This window comes from Pseudochaenichthys georgianus, chromosome 16 (assembly GCF_902827115.2).
Source record: "Pseudochaenichthys georgianus chromosome 16, fPseGeo1.2, whole genome shotgun sequence".
Lineage (NCBI taxonomy): Eukaryota > Metazoa > Chordata > Actinopteri > Perciformes > Channichthyidae > Pseudochaenichthys > Pseudochaenichthys georgianus.
The window spans coordinates 29877030-29895956 of NC_047518.2; the positions used below are offsets into that span (position 1 = coordinate 29877030).

The 18927-nt window shown below is 45.0% G+C and overlaps 2 protein-coding genes across 4 annotated transcripts; both read left to right on the forward strand.

Annotated features, from left to right (window-relative positions):
- Nucleotides 1-187: 187 nt before the first annotated feature.
- Nucleotides 188-9013, forward strand: ntd5 (ntl-dependent gene 5). 2 transcript variants are annotated; one of them, XM_071206159.1, is made up of 8 exons: nucleotides 188-396; nucleotides 1361-1495; nucleotides 2011-2202; nucleotides 5834-5960; nucleotides 7334-7410; nucleotides 7916-8098; nucleotides 8186-8383; nucleotides 8515-9013. In XM_071206159.1, the coding sequence occupies exons 1-8, from the start codon at nucleotides 330-332 to the stop codon at nucleotides 8595-8597; spliced, it is 1062 nt and encodes a 353-aa protein (XP_071062260.1). In that variant the 5' UTR covers nucleotides 188-329; the 3' UTR covers nucleotides 8598-9013. The 2 variants fall into 2 exon arrangements, with proteins under 2 accessions (XP_071062260.1, XP_033958548.1); XM_034102657.2 differs by having other exon boundaries at nucleotides 202-396; nucleotides 1358-1495.
- A 314-nt stretch (nucleotides 9014-9327) lies between these two features.
- Nucleotides 9328-17061, forward strand: LOC117460250 (zinc finger protein 236). 2 transcript variants are annotated; one of them, XM_034101543.2, is made up of 3 exons: nucleotides 9328-9929; nucleotides 10235-12559; nucleotides 16087-17061. In XM_034101543.2, exons 1-3 carry the CDS (start codon nucleotides 9873-9875, stop codon nucleotides 16423-16425), a joined length of 2721 nt encoding a protein of 906 aa, XP_033957434.1. In that variant the 5' UTR covers nucleotides 9328-9872; the 3' UTR covers nucleotides 16426-17061. The 2 variants fall into 2 exon arrangements, with proteins under 2 accessions (XP_033957434.1, XP_033957435.1); XM_034101544.2 differs by having other exon boundaries at nucleotides 9328-9890.
- Nucleotides 17062-18927: the final 1866 nt, after the last annotated feature.

The following is an 18927-nucleotide window of genomic DNA, read 5'->3' on the forward strand; positions in this document are numbered from 1 at the left end:
GGTGCCTTCATGACATCAGGTAAAGTCCACCATTGTTGTTAGCATTTCCTGTTTGCTTACCTCTGGTTGTTGATTGTGTGAGAGTGTGAGAGGGGGGGGGCGGGGTTAACAGGGATGTCATTAATCTTCTATCTCAACAGAAATGGGTGAAAGGTCCTTCAGGCTGGAATTTTCCTTGATTCTATCCTCCCCAACGCGAACCAGATGTGTGCTCCTGGGCTGTACCCTCTCTCCCCCTCCCTGGCTCTCTCCCACCCTTTGTTCCCCCTTCTTTAAAAATCCCGTGTCTCCCGTCCCTCCCTCATATCGTCTTAGTCCTGGCTTCAAGGATGGACTGTGCACTGCTGCTGCTGTCCCTGTGGGCTCTGAGTGGAGCTGTGGCCCCGCAGACCCCAGGTAAGATCTGACTGCACCACTCACACCTGGAGAGCCACTGAGCCCTGCATGCACAAGGGTCACAGCACTCTTTGTTGTAGATTGTAGTTTCATATAAAGATGATCTTGTTAGCAGAGCTCAAAACTGTGCAATGAATGAGTTTTAGATGCAATGGACTTACTGCACAGGGACTTTGTAATGTACTGAATGTTTGAATAATCATGGAAAGCCTGATTTGTGATGGATACTCATCCACCTCTCGAACACCTTCCTAAATGATTCTAGGACTGCAGTAACTTTTGGTTAGCTAATATGCACCATTAATAATTGAACCTAATTTAGTTTGGTGATATCATAGGTGCTGCATGCATGTACTGTACACCGTGTCTCTGCTCTGGGATGATCATGTGTGCATTAGCTCAGAACATGTGTGTTTGTGGTCACATGGTTGTAAGCGAATACAGTAGCACACATGTTTTCATTCTAAGAAATGAAATATAGGGAACCCTGTCTGACTCCCCCCTTTCCCCCCTCTCTCCCCCTCAAATGTTCTGGACATTGAGGGTGTGTCGATTTAGGCGATGTTGCAATGTAAAAAAGTTTCTTTCATGATGTGTGATGAACTACATATGGAGAAGTGTAGGACATTTTAAACAAAGTTACTCCACTCAGAAGACACAAACCTAATGTTCTTTAGAGAAAAATCATGATTGACCGATAACAGCCAAAGAGTTATAAAGCCTCCCATCTAAATACTTACTCATCTGGCAACTTGGGTGGCAAATGTTTGCCCGGCCAGCGGCCACCCACACTGACTTTAGTTTCCTTCAAACAAAAAAACAAAGCAGAATTGGCAAACAAATTGTCCGTACGACCCTGAGCTTACGCATTTTTTACGAGGGACCCCTGAGGGCAATAGAAGAAACAAACAAAGGGGGGGAATTACTTTGATGGTGTGATAAAGTGTGTTTGGTATCACAGCAGGGTCGTGTCCGGAGAGACTTCTGGGAGAGGAGCGGAGGAGGACGTGTCCTCGGCCCTGCAAGACTGACACGGACTGTGGCAACAAGCGCCAGTGTCTGTGTGACGGCCAGTGTGGGCTCAGCTGTGTGGCTCCAGGTAACCATTTGCATGCCCTTAGTTGTCAAACTGAACACTATTGTGTTATGAGTCATACACGGTGTGTGTGTGTGTGTGTGTGTGTGTGTGTGTGTGTGTGTGTGTGTGTGTGTGTGTGTGTGTGTGTGTGTGTGTGTGTGTGTGTGTGTGTGTGTGTGTGTGTGTGTGTGTGTGTGTGTGTGTGTGTGTGTGTGTGTGTGTGTGTGTGTGTGTGTGTGTGTGTGTGTGTGTGTGTTTGCATATGCAGCTGTGCCAGCACATATCTGTGTTTGTGTGTTTCCTGGAAATTAAAATATCTTGGTTGTGCTCAGAATCTGGGCTCAAAATGTACCCTGTGTCAGTGCTGAACACACCCTTTTTATAATGCTTGTGTGTTGTAAAAGAGGGCATGGTAAACACATCCAGGCTGGTTATACAACCCCATTAGTACCACTTAAACTGGTTTAGGGCTGTTTCATTGGTCTTGACTAAGAAACAATGCATCACGTTCTGAGGTTTCTCTGTGTTCTCCTCAGGTCGAACGTGTCCCTGGCCTCTGTCCCCCAGTGAGACCTCAGAGGCTCGCCTCCTCTCTCCCACCCACTCCTTCTCCGCCCTGCTCGAGGTGCGCTGCAAGTCTGGATTCACTTTGCCCACTGGCTTGGATGCCACTATTCGCCGTTGCCAGGGTGACCGACAGTGGAGCGGTGATGAGCCCATCTGCTCAGGTGGGTTTTTGAGTTCAGCAGAAAAATATTCTTTCTTATTTCATGTCAGGAATGTAAACACAGGTAATGATGCTGCGATGTGTTACTTTCTTTTATGTAATATTGTGTCTGATATTTGACCGAGGCAGCAGGTACACTGTGTGTTTGTGGTGAATGAGTTCAGGTCCATTATGTGGTCAAGCTCTGAATGAAGCTTTTATTGGGATTTTGTTTTCATGCAAGGCCATAAGATAGATAGAGAAAGGGAGAGAGAGAGATTCAGGAAAGAAACGTCTCTGGTCGTGTCGACTGAGACATTGCACAACTGGGACCTATTCTCCTCATCACCATAGCAACCACAGCCTTAGTTGTTCATATTGGCTGACGGAAGATTTAACTGTTGAACTGTTAATAAGTTTGAAAAGTGTGTGTGTGTGTGTGGGGGGGGGGGGGGGTGGAGAATGTGTGTGTGAATGTGTGTGTGTGTGTGTGTGTGTGTGTTCGCATGACGCATGGATGCACATATATATTTACAGTGTGTTGTTCGTGCACCACAGCACACACATTCAGCACAGAAGAGAAACCTACAGAGAAAAAAAACTAAGCATAATAGGGCCTCTTTAAATTATATTTACACAGTTTGTGGTGTTATATAATATATTCCACTCATGGACAACATTTGATTGTAAGGTATTTTGAGCAAAATACTACAATAAATATACTATATGACACAGGATGAAGCAATAACCAAAACCAAAAATGACAAGAGATGAATTCAAGATGAATCACAACTATTTGAACAATGTTTGAATAATAGTCTTCCATTATGAATACATTATAAGCTCCATTAATGGTACAGTATGTCCTACTTGTGTGTAGTAGAGGTCATCTGCACTCAAACTGAAACGCTACTGGGTCTGCTTTACGTCACACCTGCTGGATGTAAGCCACAGGGGCCAAAACAAAGCTGTCAACACATTTGAAAAAAGGCAGAGGAAGCTGACAAAGAACACAAAAGACTCCAGTGTTTACAGGTTAATCTACAACCTTAGTACCGCCGAGCCCAGGGATAATCATGTTTAACTTTCTGTCCGTTGGAAAATATAGGATTTAAAAAGTGGCTCACAAAAGGCAAAAGATTGTCTTACTGCTGTGCAGCCTTATTACTTCTACCGCTGCGCCGTAAGGCTGCACAGCGGTACATGATGTCAAGCCATCAGTATCTCGACACTTCTCATCAACACACAGCACCTGGAAATATGCCTTTTGCTTAATGCTTGTGTCGACTTGACAGCAAAGTCATCTTTAAAGCTCCGAGTCCTGCATTAATCACACACCATAGAGCTACAGTAAACACGCTTTCTCAGGAGTCCTCAACCCAGCTGGGCTCAGTCTCACCCTACAAGATTTTTTATATTTTCAAAGATGTGAAATAAGGATATGATTCTCAGCTCCCTCTCTCTCGTAGAGTATCCTCCTGCCGAGAGACAGGCAGAAGGTAGGTGGGTTTTGAACGTGTGAGAGCGTTTGTATTGTGTGTGTCCTTTGCATGTGTGTTAGAGTGTGAGTCGAGCTCCTTCATGCCTGTTGAGAGGCAGTGGGCGGCAGATCACTGTCAAAGTGGCACAGAGCTGCATACACACAGTGTGAGTATGTGCGGGTGTGAATGTGCATCCACAGAGTGTGTATGTGTGTGCGTGTCTATGGGAGGAAGGTAGAGAGGTAGCTTTTTTTCTGTATACATTCGATGTGTACGTGTATGGGGGTGGACTGCACATGTGTTGGAGAGTTTGTGTGTGTGTGTGTGTGTGTGTGTGTGTGTGTGTGTGTGTGTGTGTGTGTGTGTGTGTGTGTGTGTGTGTGTGTGTGTGTGTGTGTGTGTGTGTGTGTGTGTGTGTGTGTGTGTGTGTGTGTGTGTGTGTGTGTGTGTGTGTGTGTGTGGGCGACAGATCACAGTCAGGAGAGTCAGAGAGCTCTCTTGCTCATGCTGCTCCAGGCCTTTCTGTTCCCTGCTCTCCTCTCCTCTGCTCTCATCCTCTTTTCCTCTCATCTCTTTCTCCTCTCATCCTCTTCCATCTGAGGCCTCTGATAAGGTCTCTCTCTACAATGGGAGCCAAGGACATGCATGCAGCTCTAGGCTATTTAGTTAGTGGTTCGTGCATGCATCTGTTTGTGAGAGAAAAACAAAACCCTTTTTACATCTTTGGTCTCAATCAGATTCTTGTGCATGTTCAAAATCACTGTTTTGTCATTTGAGAAGAATTTGATATACCTGCTTCATAGCCGTTTGGTGCAGCAGCCTGTGTGGGTGGCAGCAGGAGAGAGGCAGGAGAAGGGCGATATGTGAAAACAGAACTCAGCTTCGGGCTCTCATCCGCAGCCAAACAGACTCATAACTCTCCCTCTCCCATAGGTACCTTTACATTCTTATATTAACGTTTCTCGGTTTCAGATACCTAAGACATCCCTCAGGCAAGAGCTGTCTCTGCCTTTCAAAGCCGTGTTGAGCAACAAAAACCCTGCGCTTGATGGAGCCCGGGTCGCTCCAGCCTCTCTCCAAGCACCACTCTTGATATTTATATTTTCACGAGCGTGAGCACTCAAACTTCCAGGAATGAGCAGTGCCAGGTGTTATACAATCACAGAGATATAGCTGTGAGCTCCGATAGGTGTGGGGCTGCAATTCACCTGCTCCAACTTTGATTTATTACATAAGAATGTTTATCACAACTTAAATAGAACAAGACATCGAGTGAAACGCCTCTGTGGGTCACACACTATATAGGAACCCTGTTTAATACAAGTCAAATGAGGTAGCAGGAATCCTTCCTCTGGCCATCTTGTTCTATTCCGTTTCTTTCCTTCTATGCTGCTACTTGCAACCTGCAAAACCACATCACTTACGCACCAATTGTAATGTGTGTGATGTGTTTGTGTTGGTTACAATGGACATACATTCGATTCTGTTTAATATTTGAATCACAGATGCACATTAGATGCACACTGAGTGTTGCTGCATTTCTCTCTGATGAGGTTCACATAAAACATTGTCACCATAAGAAATTGTTTGAAGTAATTAGATTCCTCAATTAGTAAAAGTGGACATGTAATGTACTCCTCTATGACTAAGATGGTGTCAACAGCTAAAACTCTCATCGGCACCCATTAGTTGATGCTAGTGTACAAACGGAAAAAGAATGAATGATAATATAAAGCGAAAATGTCCCAATTTCTGCCTATATCTACTTGAATGATACATACAATTGTTACCTAAGTTATATTATTGCAATACTTATTATCGGTACATTAGTGCCCAAGCAGCATTTTACTGCAGGACCTGCAAGATGTTATAAACTCATAGATTTTGTGTTTACAATCTTAATCTGCAAAGTTACTTCCAATGTGTGGTAAAAGTACAGTTATTGTAACTGAGCTGTAGGAGAAGTGGGGGAAATGTATAAGAATAAGGATGCCCCTCACAATTGTACTTAATTGTAGTATTTTACTAAATGTACTGAGGCACATTCCACCACGAGGCAATGACATTTTTCACACGTAAATATTATGTAAAAGTGTCTGATTGCAGTCTTGTTTGAATAACTGTGAGAAAAGGACCAATTCCTACAACCTTCTGTTCTTCTTTGACCTTCAGAGACTAACTTGCCTGAACAACCCGCCGCGGCTCAAACCTGCCCTCTACCTGAGGAGGTCGTCAACACCTTCAGCATCCAGGGAGACGCTACGGCAGGAACCTCCATCCGCTACAGCTGCCTGTCTGGGTGAGAGAAGGGGGGTGATGGGAGGTTAGGGTTGTGAGTGTGTAGGCTGGAGCTATGAAAACCTGAAAGGACACTAAGGTAGAAATGGAGGAAGTGAGAAGACGGGGATGGAGTGTGAAGAAGAGGGAGGAAAGACTTAATCACAGGAGAGCTGTGATATAAAAAACTATTCAGATCCTTTTACTCGAGTAAATTAGTATGTGCTAAATGTACCCAGAGTAGTCTTTCTGCAGTAAAATAACGTAAATAAAATAGCGTTTTATCTGGTTACCTTTGAATATTACAAATACAGTATAGGTCCAATTTACCTAATGGTCACAAGATATATGTGAGGAGTTGTGTGATTATTTATGGTGCAGAACAGAAGCTGCATAAATCTGTACTTATTCTTGGGACATTTTGTAAGTATTTACCTCTTTGGGGCTAATTCAAACATGTATTATGTAAATGGTAAATGGACTGTACTTATATAGCGCTTTATCCAGTCTTTAAGACCCCTCAAAGCGCTTTACATACTACATCTCATTCACCCATTCACACCCATTCATACAGAGCAGTGTATATCACTCTAGGAACTAACACGCATACACATTCACACACCGTTGGCCATGCCATCGGGAGCAACTCCGGGTTAAGTATCTTGCCCAAGGATACATCGACATGTTGACTGCATGGGCTGGGATCGAACCCACAACCTTCTGGTGGAAAGACGACCGCACTCCCTCGCAGCCACAGTCGCCCATCATGTAGGAAGTTTATGTCTCATACTCAACAACTCAGACATCTGAAACAAAAACATCATATATAATAATAATAATTGATCACATTTTACATGTGTATTATATGTATTTCTTATGTAAAATTGGAAATGTAACTTATAACTTTAATAGTCAGATACATGTAGTGAAGCAAGTAGTACAATATTTTCCTCTATATCTGATTTGAAGTGGAGTTAAAGGATAAAGTAGCTCAAAATGGAAGTGTACTGAGTAAATGTACTTAGTTATTGTCCCGCACTGTGGGAGAGGTGTTCGGGAACGATGGGTGATGAGTGATGAATGGCAGGGAATTCATCTTGATCTGCCAGCTGACGCTTTCTCCATTGAACTAACTAGGTCATTACAGTCTAATCTTGTATTGACTTCCCTTTACACACTGACTCATCCACAGGATAAGACGAGTCCAAGTGTCTGTGTCAGCCAGAACTGTGCACACAAAATTCAGACACTCTGAAAGAGAGAGACTGAGTGTAAAAAGGAAATCATTTACACCTTCTTCTAACACTTTTATTCAGACGAAGCTCTTTAGCTGTCAATACTGTACATGACACACTGTCATCTGTCTCCATCACTCTCTCCCTTTCTCTCCTGCAGGGCGGATATTGTGGGGAGCAGTGAGAATTTCTGCCAGGATAATCAGACCTGGCAGTACCCTCACCCCATCTGTAAAAGTAAGTGCACTGTGTCACGGCATGTGTGTGGCTTTACAGTCAGTTATCATGCATCTTTCAACGTTAGCAGGAGAAGAATGAATGGACGTTAATGTGAAGGGACTATTTTGTACGGATGGTTATTTATCGGTTGTGTCAATGTGTTCATGTGTGTGTGCATATATGTAGAAAACTAGTGAATTAAAGAAGAAGACAGTCAAACCTCGTCATGTATTCATCATTCAAATGCTACATTTCGCAGTGCTCTTCTGCCATCTTGTGACCAAGCCTGGTATTGCATGGCCTGTTGTTGAAAGAAAAGGCATGCACTGTTGCAGTTTCAGGCCTTCAGTTTAACTTTAAAACTATCAACAGGAGATCTTATCTATCTGTTTTAAAGATACTTGATTATATTAACTTCATTTTATGATTCTTTCCCTGTTGCTTTTTCTTGATATCACCTCCTGGCAATATTTCCTGTCCCTTTCCAGTACTCTTATAGCCTGCTTCTCTCTTGCTCTCTTAGAGGTGTACTGCCAGCCTCCTCCAGAGGTGGAGCAGGGCTACGTGGTGGCTGTCCAGAAGACTGAATATGAAGCTGGCTTTGACATCCACTACCTGTGTAAAAAGAACTTCCAGCTGGATGGACCCCAGAAAGTCACCTGCCTGTCCAAAGGCAGCTGGAGTGCATCACCCCCATTCTGCAGAGGTAAGGGATGTTTAAATGGGTTGAAGATCAGGTGAAATAATACGTATTTAAGCAAACAAAAGCAGACCTTCTTGATGTTTTTCCCAGCTCGCTGTCTCATCCCTGCTGAGCGGAGCCGTGTGATGATTGGTGGAGTGAAGCGCTGGCCATTTGACGTGACAGACGCCATGGTTCCTCACAGGGAAAATGTGACGTTCTTCTGCAAACACCCCCGTAAGCCGTGCAGCTTCTCTGCAACCCAGAACTGCTTCGATGGGAAGCTGCAGCCACCTGCCTGCTACCTTGGTAAACCTCCGACCATCCAAACAGACTGTCCTTTTTCTTATCTGTATCTGTCAGTCTCAAGAACCTGAGAGGGATTGATACACATTGTTGCCAGGTTTTCAATATTCATGCCCCTTCTCTTTGTTTTTCAGAGCCCACATGGTTGCAGTTTAAACTCTTCCCTCACCGGCTGGTCTCAGAGATTGAAGCTTGTGAAACTGATGATGTGGAGTGATGACCTCGACCCACCCATCTCTCATGACCCTGTGTGTCACGATGACACACACCTCCACCCACAGCAGCCCCTCTTAACTCTGCAGCTTTGCATTAATATCTATGCTAACATTGTGATGTGCTGCCTCTTTTCTAAATACTATCAAACTGCTGGCTTAATTATAATCTGCTAACCTCTCAAGCATTAGTATTCCTCCTCCAGCTTGAGCAGATACTGTAGATGCAGACCATGGAGGCTGTGTATAAAATGCAGTAATATCAGTTAAGCCTGTGATGATACCTTCATGTAGCCGAACTCATAATGTCCTGACTCTGTGATATCTCACTGTGTGATCCTTATTCTCTCTTGAACCTGACGCATCAAGTCTTAAGGCTTGTAAGTTTTTGATGATGTGAAATAAAGTAATGTCAAACTGGTTTGATCTCTGTATTGCTTCACATAAAGTACTGTATGATTTCAATTCAATGCTTTTCCATCCTCCTCATGTGCTTTGCCTCCCGTCGCTGTGTCTCTCAGGCGCACAGAGAGGCTGTGTGTGCAGGCTGCAGGTTCAACTGTACTCATAGGCTGAACATGGCTACTGGTCGGACCCGGTAGGCTGCGACACCATAGCAACTCCCCTTGACCCCTCCCTCCCTCGGCATTCGCAGCATCACCCTTTACACTGCACAGTCATATTTGGTCCTCCGGAAATATCCACAGCACGGGTAAGCCAGTCCCTATGCAGCGAGTGTATGGGTGGAGTATAGTTTAAAATACAGTTTTTAAATGTACCGAAAGCGCGTCCGGCTCTGACAGCAGGGCTGGAATCAATGACAGCGCCGGGAAAGTTTGTCCTCAAGCTGCCGGGTTGCGCTCTCGGTGTCTCGGACCCTCGGCTCTAAAATGGCTGGCTGTAGGTCCGAGGAAGCTCCGGAGCAAAGGGAAGGATCCTCTCCTCACTGCGACTGTCTGTAAATATTCACGTTTCTCCACTCGGAGCGACGTGTTAGCGGTGGCGTTGTCCCAGGTCCGAGAGCTGGTCATGATCATAATAATATTGGCATTTCGGACCTAGGACTGTGCGTAATGGCGTCCTCCACGTAGAGTGCTCCTCGGTTTACCCCCTGACAACAGGCTTGTATTTTTTAATCAAAAATAATATGATTATGTGCCAAAGCTACATGAAACGTTGTATTATTTATGTTGCATGTGCACGGTAGAAGTATGAGAGAGGGGAAGGGTTATTTCGCTCACAGCAGTCGGACCCAGCTGTGCTCCGGTGCGTTTCTCTGAATGATCGGCGAACCCTCGGTGAGAGATCCGCTGAGCTATAATTTCGGATCATGCAAGGTAACCACATATCAGGACAGTGTGATGTTAAAGAGGGAGGATGGGTCAGATGAGACGCTCATCATTTCGGACTAAGGAGTAAAGGTGCTCAGTCTGATCAGCAGGCTGTTGGTAATATCACAACATCAGTGATTATTGGATTTTGTAAACTTGACCCCAATAATCACTACTAAGACTGAGAGTTTTTTTCATCCATCCCAGGATATTGATTTAGTTCTGTTCCTTAGCTACCATGAAATGTGCTTATTGCTATTCTAATTTACCCCATTTTAATTAGTAATTTATTTTGTTTTTCCTATTTTTAGAAATATAAATGGGTATGCCCCAAAATGGATTCTCAGTTGGCTTCAGTCCTGACCAGTGGCAGCCTGGATGTCCAAAATGGCAGCCAGTGTGCAGAGGGATCAGGGCCAGAGGTGTGTGTGGACCCAAAAGAAATAAAGACCTCCTCCACTGTACCAGGTAACCCCAAGCCATGCCCTGTCAGAGCAGCAGTGACCACCAGGCAGGATGCTCCATCAATCAATGGGAATAAGCCAGAGGTGGGCGGGACTTCTAAGCCAGCCTCTCAGGAAACAAGGAAGAGTGGTGGGTTCAGACATCCAATCACAGTGAAGACTGGAGTGCCTGTGTTGGGCAGCCAACCAATCAGAATCAAAATTGTTGTTCCCCCACGGTGCAAGAGGCCAATCACAAACTCTGCCATCAGCCTTACCAAAGACTTTGCTCGCTCACATTTAAGACGACCTGTTTCTATTTCAGTTGGAGCAGAAAAAAGCAGATGTAAAATCCTGATATCTGCTGTTAAGAATGATGGAGAAATCAAGGAAGTTATTAATCATGAAACTGAGGAAGCTAAGCCAAAATCATTCCATGACACAGAGGCAGAGAAAGGGGAAAGAATCTGCAAAGAGAGACATGTTTGGGGTGTTAAAATCATTCACGCTGATGGGTCTGAGACTCCCTTAATCTCAAGCTCTGACCCAATTAAAATATTGAGCCTGAAAGGAATAAAAGAAGAAACTACAGAGAGAGAAATTGAGGAAGGTATTCCTCTAGTGTTGCAAGAAATTAATTTAAAGTTGTGTAATACGTTAAATGAGGTGGGAACGGAGGAACAGACAGAACCACTGGACCTGAGTCTGCCGAATAAAAGAGAGAGAAGGTGCGAACGCTTCCTGGATGACTCCGGCTGCGAGAGCTCGTTGATCATGGAGGTGGATGAATATGAGGGAGAAGGAGACAGAGACATAGTGGAAGAGGATGAGGATGTTGAGTGCTCTGCGCTTCGTATGGACGCCACAGATACACTGGACGACTCTCTCCTGTCTCCCTCTTTCTTCTCTTCCTCTGTCTTCACCTCCCTCTCCTCGATAGACACTGAAAACCTCCTTCTCATAGACGACCTGGGAATCCCGTACACGCTCAGTCCGGACGGGCTCAAAGTGCCGCAGGTTGATGCGTCCGAGTCAGAGGATCAGGCAGAGGGAATGGGGTTACTACTATTGGCCACATTAGCGAATCCTAGCCTCAGCCAAAGTGTAAATAATGCACTAAACGCACCTTCTGATCATCTTCACACCTCTCCAGCCCCTGGTTCTCCATCACTAAGTGTCGATCAGACTTCAGAAGTCTTTCCACGTTTGATTACAAACTCGGATTCCTGTAATGCAGCGGAGCCAAGCGTTAAATCTGTTCAGGAGGCTAATGCTGTTATATCAATCCCCCCCCAGCCCCTTCAGATCCTCACCAATCCTTCTACTAACGCTCCTATCCTCCTCGTGTCCTCCTCTTCCTCCGCTCAGGTGGGTCTCTCTCTTCCACTTTCAGTTACTCAGACCACCACCGGTGCTACCACCCCCATGTTCCTTCTCCTGTCATCTGTACCCTCTTCCTCTGGTGACCTTACCTCCACCCCTATCGCTGTCCTGGACCCCTACACGGGTCAGTTGTCCCAGATCACCGCGGCCTCAGCCCCCGTCTCGCTCCCTTTGCCCTCCGCTCTGCCCATGCTGTCCCACCCTGTCATCAGACTGAGCCCCAACCACCCCCCTGCCATCCTATCAGGAGCGCCCAACGTTACCTCTGTCCTCGCCTCCCTCTCTGTCCCTTCTCCCTCTCTTCAAAACGACCGCCTCAGCTCTTCCGATTCCAACCCTGGAAGCGAAGCCATATTCTCTGAAGAAGTCTCAAGTGAATTCCACAAGCCATCAACTTTTACAGCATCCTCTCCTCACCCACAGTCTGCTAGTTTGACCTTACCCTTAGCTCAGCCCAGCTCTGAGGCCCAATCTCCAGCCTCAGAGTCCAGGTTTGACCCCTCTGACCTGCACTCAGAACATTTACCTCTGGACGACCATCTTTACTTCTCCAGCGCTGCTCCTCCCTCCCCTCCCATTGGACCCATTCTCTCCTCTGATAATCTGGACCCCCTTGACCCTCTGGATCCTCTCTCTCCCGAGGGGTCCCAGGACGACATGGGCGCCCGCAGGGTGCTGTACTGCCAGCTGTGCCCGCGGGTCTTCTTTTACCTCTCTGACCTTGAGCGCCACGCCATCACGCACTCGCAGAAGAAGCCTCACGTCTGCCAGCAGTGCGGCAAAGCATTCAAACGCTCCAGCCATCTGCAGGTCAGTAGCAAGTTAATTACGGCAATCATTTAATTAACAGCAATAACACCAGATGTCACACATTGTGCAGTGTCTGTAAAACAGGCATTAACTGATTTTAAGCCACTTGGGAGCAGTAGAAACCAGCTGTGAACACAATTCTGAGATTTTATCACTATCAAGTTGATATTTTGGCAAACCGTTGCTTATATACACATCCAGCCGATGTGTACTAACATTAGCATCGATTTGGAATCATGTTTGTCCCCACATAAACTAATAAGTCCAGTATTAATTTTCCTTTCAGCTCTGGTATTGGTTTTCACCAACTCCTGAGGGAAATATTTGTCTCTTTAGCTGCTAAATGCTCCACTGGGTTGACCAGCTACTCGCTAATTTGTCTGTCTTTCATTTGGCGCTGAGCAAGTAGTGCGTAGCCTGATGCAAGCTGCTTTGAGAGCAATGAGGATGAACCAGACATTTAGAGTTTCTAGTTAATTACAAGAACGAGCTGTAAGATGCTACTGAGGAGCTGAGGTGTCAGGTAATACGTTTTAAAGGGTTGGTCACAGAAAGTCACCCTCTTATCAAGTGATCAGGTTGCACTACTAAAGGGACAGTTTACCCCAATATCAAATATAAATATTCTTCGTCTTACCTGTAGAGCTATTCATCAATATAGATTGTTTTGTTAGGAGTTGCTGACAGTTGGAGATATTGGCCTTAGAGTGGTCTGTCTCCCTCATACCTTCAAACACATTACATGGCATTACATAGCATTTAGCTGATGCTTTTATCCAAAGCGACTTACAATAAGTGCAATAAACCATAACGATTCAAACTAAGGACAACAAGAACAGTGCTGACATGTTAACTTCAAATAAGCAATATCATTGGAAGTGCTGTCGCATAAGTAAAACTCTAAAGTGCGTTTTTTTATTTAGGTATAAGTGAAACAGGTGGGTCTTCAGTTTGCGGTATACATTTGAAAAACTCACAACTTGGCTTCTCAGGATAATCCACACACCTTGTTGTGAGCAGTTTCATGTAGGGACTATTTTTCTTTTAGAGAGTGGCGTTCATCTTCTTATGGGCGAGAGGCTATTGCTTGTGAGAGTGCGAGACGTAAACAATAATAATAATAATAATAATAATAATAAATTGGATTTATATAGCGCTTTTATAATACCCAAAGACGCTTTACAATATGAGGGGGGGGGGGGGTAGATAGACTGGGCAGGTAGACAACAGACTAAGAAAAAACAACAAAACGACAAAACAAAACACAGTGGCAGTCAGGAGGAGGTCGAAAATGAGTGGGGGGGTGTTTTACGGATAGAGAGAGGTGAAAAGATGGGTTTTGAGGCGGGACTGGAACAGAGTGAGGGACTCGGACTCACGGAGGTCTTGGGGGAGGGAGTTCCAGAGTTTTGGGGCGGCCACAGAGAAGGCTCTGTCTCCAAAGCTCCGGAGATTGGCAGTGGGGGTGGAAAGCAGGCCGGCCGAGGTGGATCTGAGGGTCCGGGGAGGATGGTAGGGGATGAGAAGGTCAGTGAGGTACGGGGGGGCCAGATGGTGGAGGGCTTTATAGGTAAGGACCAGGAGTTTGTAGTTGATGCGGTGAGTAACGGGAAGCCAGTGTAGTTCTTTGAGGACCGGGGTGATATGGTGCCATGATTTAGTGTGGGTGAGAAGTCTGGCGGCTGCGTTCTGAACACGCTGGAGTCTACTGAGGGAGGTGGAGCTGATGCCGTATAGGAGGGAGTTACAGTAGTCGAGGCGGGAGGAGATGAAGGCGTGAATGAGTCGCTCAGCTGCGGGGCGGGTGAGATAGGGACGGATTTTGGCAATGTTGCGGAGATGGAAAAATGAGATTTTGACAACTTGGCGGATGTGGGAGTCAAGGGAGAGGGTGGGATCGAATATAACCCCGAGGTTGCGTGCCTGGGTTGAGGGGGAAACAGGGGTGCCATCGATGGTCAGTGTGAGGTTGGGGGTTTTACTGAGGGTGGATTTGGAGCCGATGAGGAGGAGTTCAGTTTTATTGCTGTTGAGTTTAAGAAAGTTTTTTTGCATCCAGGATTTCAAGTCAGTCAGACAGGATTCAATGTGGGTGATGGGGGGGTTATGGAGGGATTTGGTGCTGAGGTAGATTTGAGTGTCATCGGCGTAGCAGTGGAAGTCCAGGTTGTAGTAGCGGAGAATCTGACCAAGGGGGAGGATGTAGATGATGAAGAGGAGGGGGCCGAGTACTGAGCCTTGGGGAACACCTTGGGTGACTGTAGCGGTGGCAGAGGAGTGGTTGTTGAGGGAGATGAAGTGGGATCTGTCGGAGAGATATGACTGGAGCCACCTGAGTGCAGTACCTTCGATACCGATGTCTTGGAGTCGGGTGAGCAGGATGTTGTGGCTCACGGTATCAAAGGCTGCACTCAGGTCGAGGAGGATGAGGATGTTGAGGGAACCGGTGTCAGCAGAGGTGAGGAGGTCATTGAGGACCCTGACGAGTGCCGTTTCTGTGCTGTGATGGGGACGAAAACCAGACTGAAGGGGTTCGAAGAGGTGATTTGATTGAAGATGGCGGTGAAGTTGTTTGGAGATGATGCGTTCTATTGTTTTGGAGAGAAAGGGGAGGTTGGAGATGGGGCGGTAATTACTGAGGGATGAGGGATCCAGACCGGGTTTTTTAAGGATGGGAGTGACAGCAGCAGTTTTAAAGGCAGAGGGAACGGTTCCTTGGGACAGGGAGGAGTTGAAGAGGTTGACAAGGTAGGGGCAGAGGACGGGGAGGCAGGACTTCAGTAGAGGGGTGGGAAGAGGGTCAAGGGAGCAGGTAGTGGGTTTGGAGGAGCTGATCAGATTGAGAATTTCAGAGGGGGAGACCAGAGTGAACTGGGAGAGGCGGCCGTGGGGAGGGGGAGTCGGGAGGTCAGGGGAGAAGGAGGGAGAGATTGGAGAAGCGGATAGGGAGAGATTAATGGCAGTGATTTTGTCCGAGAAAAACTGGAGGAATGAACTGCATAAGGTGGAAGTGGAGGAAGTGAGGGTGTCGGCACGGGGTTTGAGGAGCTTGTTGACGGTGGAGAAGAGGGTCCTGGGGTTGCGGGAGGGGTCGGTGAAGATGAATAATGGCATCCTTGTTTATGCACGCTTTCCTCTGCAAGGTGATAAAGCAAAAATAAATTAGTTCTGTAATGAAAGTGCTCATAACAAGATCTGCTGATTATCTTGATTAAGCAAATCATGACTTCTTGACAAAGATATTTGCTGTCGAGTTTTTCCAATGTAGTTATTTGGCACTCTTATCTCCACGAGTGAGGTACAATTTTGTTCCATAATATTGGTGAGAAATCAGAGGTTTCTACTGGCCATTATCTCAAACTCACACCAAAACAACATGGATGGATAAATACCACTGTACGAGGAAGGTGGTGGAGGTGAACTGTCCCTTTTTGGTAAAACAATCCTGATTATAGGTGCATTAGTAAAAGTGTTGAGTGATGGTTTCACCGATTCTTTATCAAATGTGTTTTTATTTCCCTCAACAGAGACACAAGCACATCCACACAGGCCAGAGGAACTTTGTGTGCCCGATCTGCTCCAAACGCTTCAGGGAGGCCGGAGAGCTGCAACGCCACCAGAGGGTCCACACCGGAGAGAAGCCCTACCAGTGCCAGCTCTGCCACACACGCTTTGCCGAGCGCAACACACTGCGCCGACACACCAAGCGCAAACACCCCTACCACCAAGTCGCCATGGAAATGCTGAACGAGAGAAGGGACAGAGGAGATGGAGGAGGAGGAGTGCAGGAGGAAGAGGAGAGCGCTGAATGGTATAGCTCCACTGTGTCTATTTTAGATAACTCAGAGTCAGAGACGGAAACTTAAGAGTTTTCTGCAGACTGCAAAAACAAGGGAAGGAGAAAGAGGGGGGTCATATGTAACATTGCTTAAACACTTAACTTTCCTTTCAAAAAGAGAGCACTTGCAATATCTATTTTAATGTTGTTTTAATTTATTTATATGAATGTGTATTATTTCCATTCCACTTAGTGGTAAAACTTCAGCCTTCAAAGTCATACATGATTTTGATATTAGCTTTCCTGTAGAGAAACAGTGAAAGGGGAAGATTATGCCTAAAATCCTGTTTTTTAAGAGTATAGAATATTGATTCGGCTGCTAACATGCCCCCAGGACGACTTATTTACTCTATACGATCCTCTGCTCTAGTTGTGTAAATAGAGATTCATATTTGTAAGAGCTGCACTTCTGCACTACCCTATGTGAAAGATGTAATCTATCTTTCTCACCGTCAGAGACACTGTGAGTCATTTGCACTTATTTTATTTCAATATTAACCTTGTTTACATTGTGGAGGAAAATGCCATGTTGTCTTGTGTTGCACCTGTCTATTTGACTTATTTGATTCATGTGAGAGTTTGACCAAATGTTTTTGAGCTATTATAACACTTTCCTCACATTTTCTGTTTATTGTAAATTATGTTAATTTATTTAAATTAAATGTTGTCAACTGTAATTACATGTTGCCCTATCTTCTTTTTCAGTGTTCCACCAAGTTAGTGTCTTTAAAGAATTGAAGTGTTGGATGTGGCCTTTTATGATAATCACATTTAACTCTCCTTGATAATGAACATGGTCCAGGTCCACATCTCTAATTTAAGCTGATCCTCTGATTTGATTTTCATCTCTTCATTAATCACCAAAAATGTGACCAGACATTACATGGATCTTTGTGGGGAAAAAAGAAGATACCTGATATATATCGTCTGGACCGCCTCCAGGGAGTAATTGAGAGTCCGTCCTCTGTTTTTTTGCACACTCTCAATTTTCTGCTCCATTTAAGCGACGGAGCCTAACAGAGCGCGGCTCAAGATAAGTTATTAAATACTGTATCGCTCAAATGACCTGACTGGGTCCTTGTGGCCGACCCATTCCTCATTTTTACGCTTGCCTCCATGCGAATAGATATGCCCTAGCATGCTGAAAGGCCTGCGCTAAGCTCCATTGTATCTGAGTTTAGGAAACTCACTTTAGAGAGGGTCAGTGGAAGGAGAGGTGTGAGCAAAGGTTAACCAAGCAGAGAGTGAAGAATGTGCTGCTGGCGTTGAGGATTGTGCCCTGTTCAAACTGCAGGGTGCAGATGTTTAATGCATATTTTACTTTCACTATTTTATCTTATTTTTAAATACCTTTTACGTTAATATATAACTTCCAAGTCATAGATGGCATATTTCCTGTTCTAAAAAAGATTGTAACTCTTTAGTCACTGAGAGGTTGAGTTCTGGCCTGGTTAGCTTAGACTGACGCTCTAACAAAAAATATGTTGAACAATGAAATCTTAATTGAATGAAAAAGGTCAACCTGTTTACATATGCAGAAAAGGTTTAGTGAGAATAATCACAGCTATCAAAAAGACCCTCTTTTCCACACACCTCACGCAGGAGAACAGGTGATCATTTTGACTGAGTGCCGCCCTATTTCATGACATTCAACTCAACCAACCCATTGCGACCACACAATAATAAATGATATTACAAACATGACCAACACCAAAATTCAGACCGTGCACATTTTACATCAAAATACATCCCTTTTTGATTGAATCCATGGCTCGAACAATTATAAGAAAAGCAATTGTATACAATTACCATTTCCAGCTGTCCTTTCCATTTATAGCCAAGCAGCTACTCATTTAATGGATCGGTTTACATGTGTTTAAGTTTGTCTTAAAATAATACTCACATTGTCATTTGTATAGTTTGAAGTTATTGGCTGTTGTAGTGGTTCCTCTTGTTTTACTGGCTGTAAAATGCTCACATCACAATGCAATTTCTATGTAAGAGATGGAAGGACAACATATGTGGTCTAGTTCAGCTGCAATTGATACAGTCTTCAACAGTTTGAGATTAATAACAAGGGGACAACTAAAATTGCATTGTTTTTGGCATTACATTTCCACCAACTTTAACCTCTTAGACCCCACGGACCCTTCGGTGGGTCCGAAACCACAATATCTGCAAGCAACAGTGTCTGAGGGCTTCTTAAGATTTAATAAACTATGAATGTTTCATATCCATGTAACGGGAAGAAACTCAGCTAACTGATGATTTTTTTTTTTGTTGCAAAAAAAACAAGGCTGATGCTGAGCCTCTGAATGAGCCCTGTGCGAAACAATCTTAACGCCGTTAGCACAGAACTCTAGCTATACCGATCGATATACTTATTGGATCTGCACAAACAAGCTTGGATAACATCCTGAGCAGGGCCGGCCCTCGGCATAGGCAGTATAGGCGAATGCTAAGGGCGCATCAACCCATAGGGGGCGCCGAAAATTTCAAAAAAAAAAAAAGTTAGAAATAAAAAAAATAT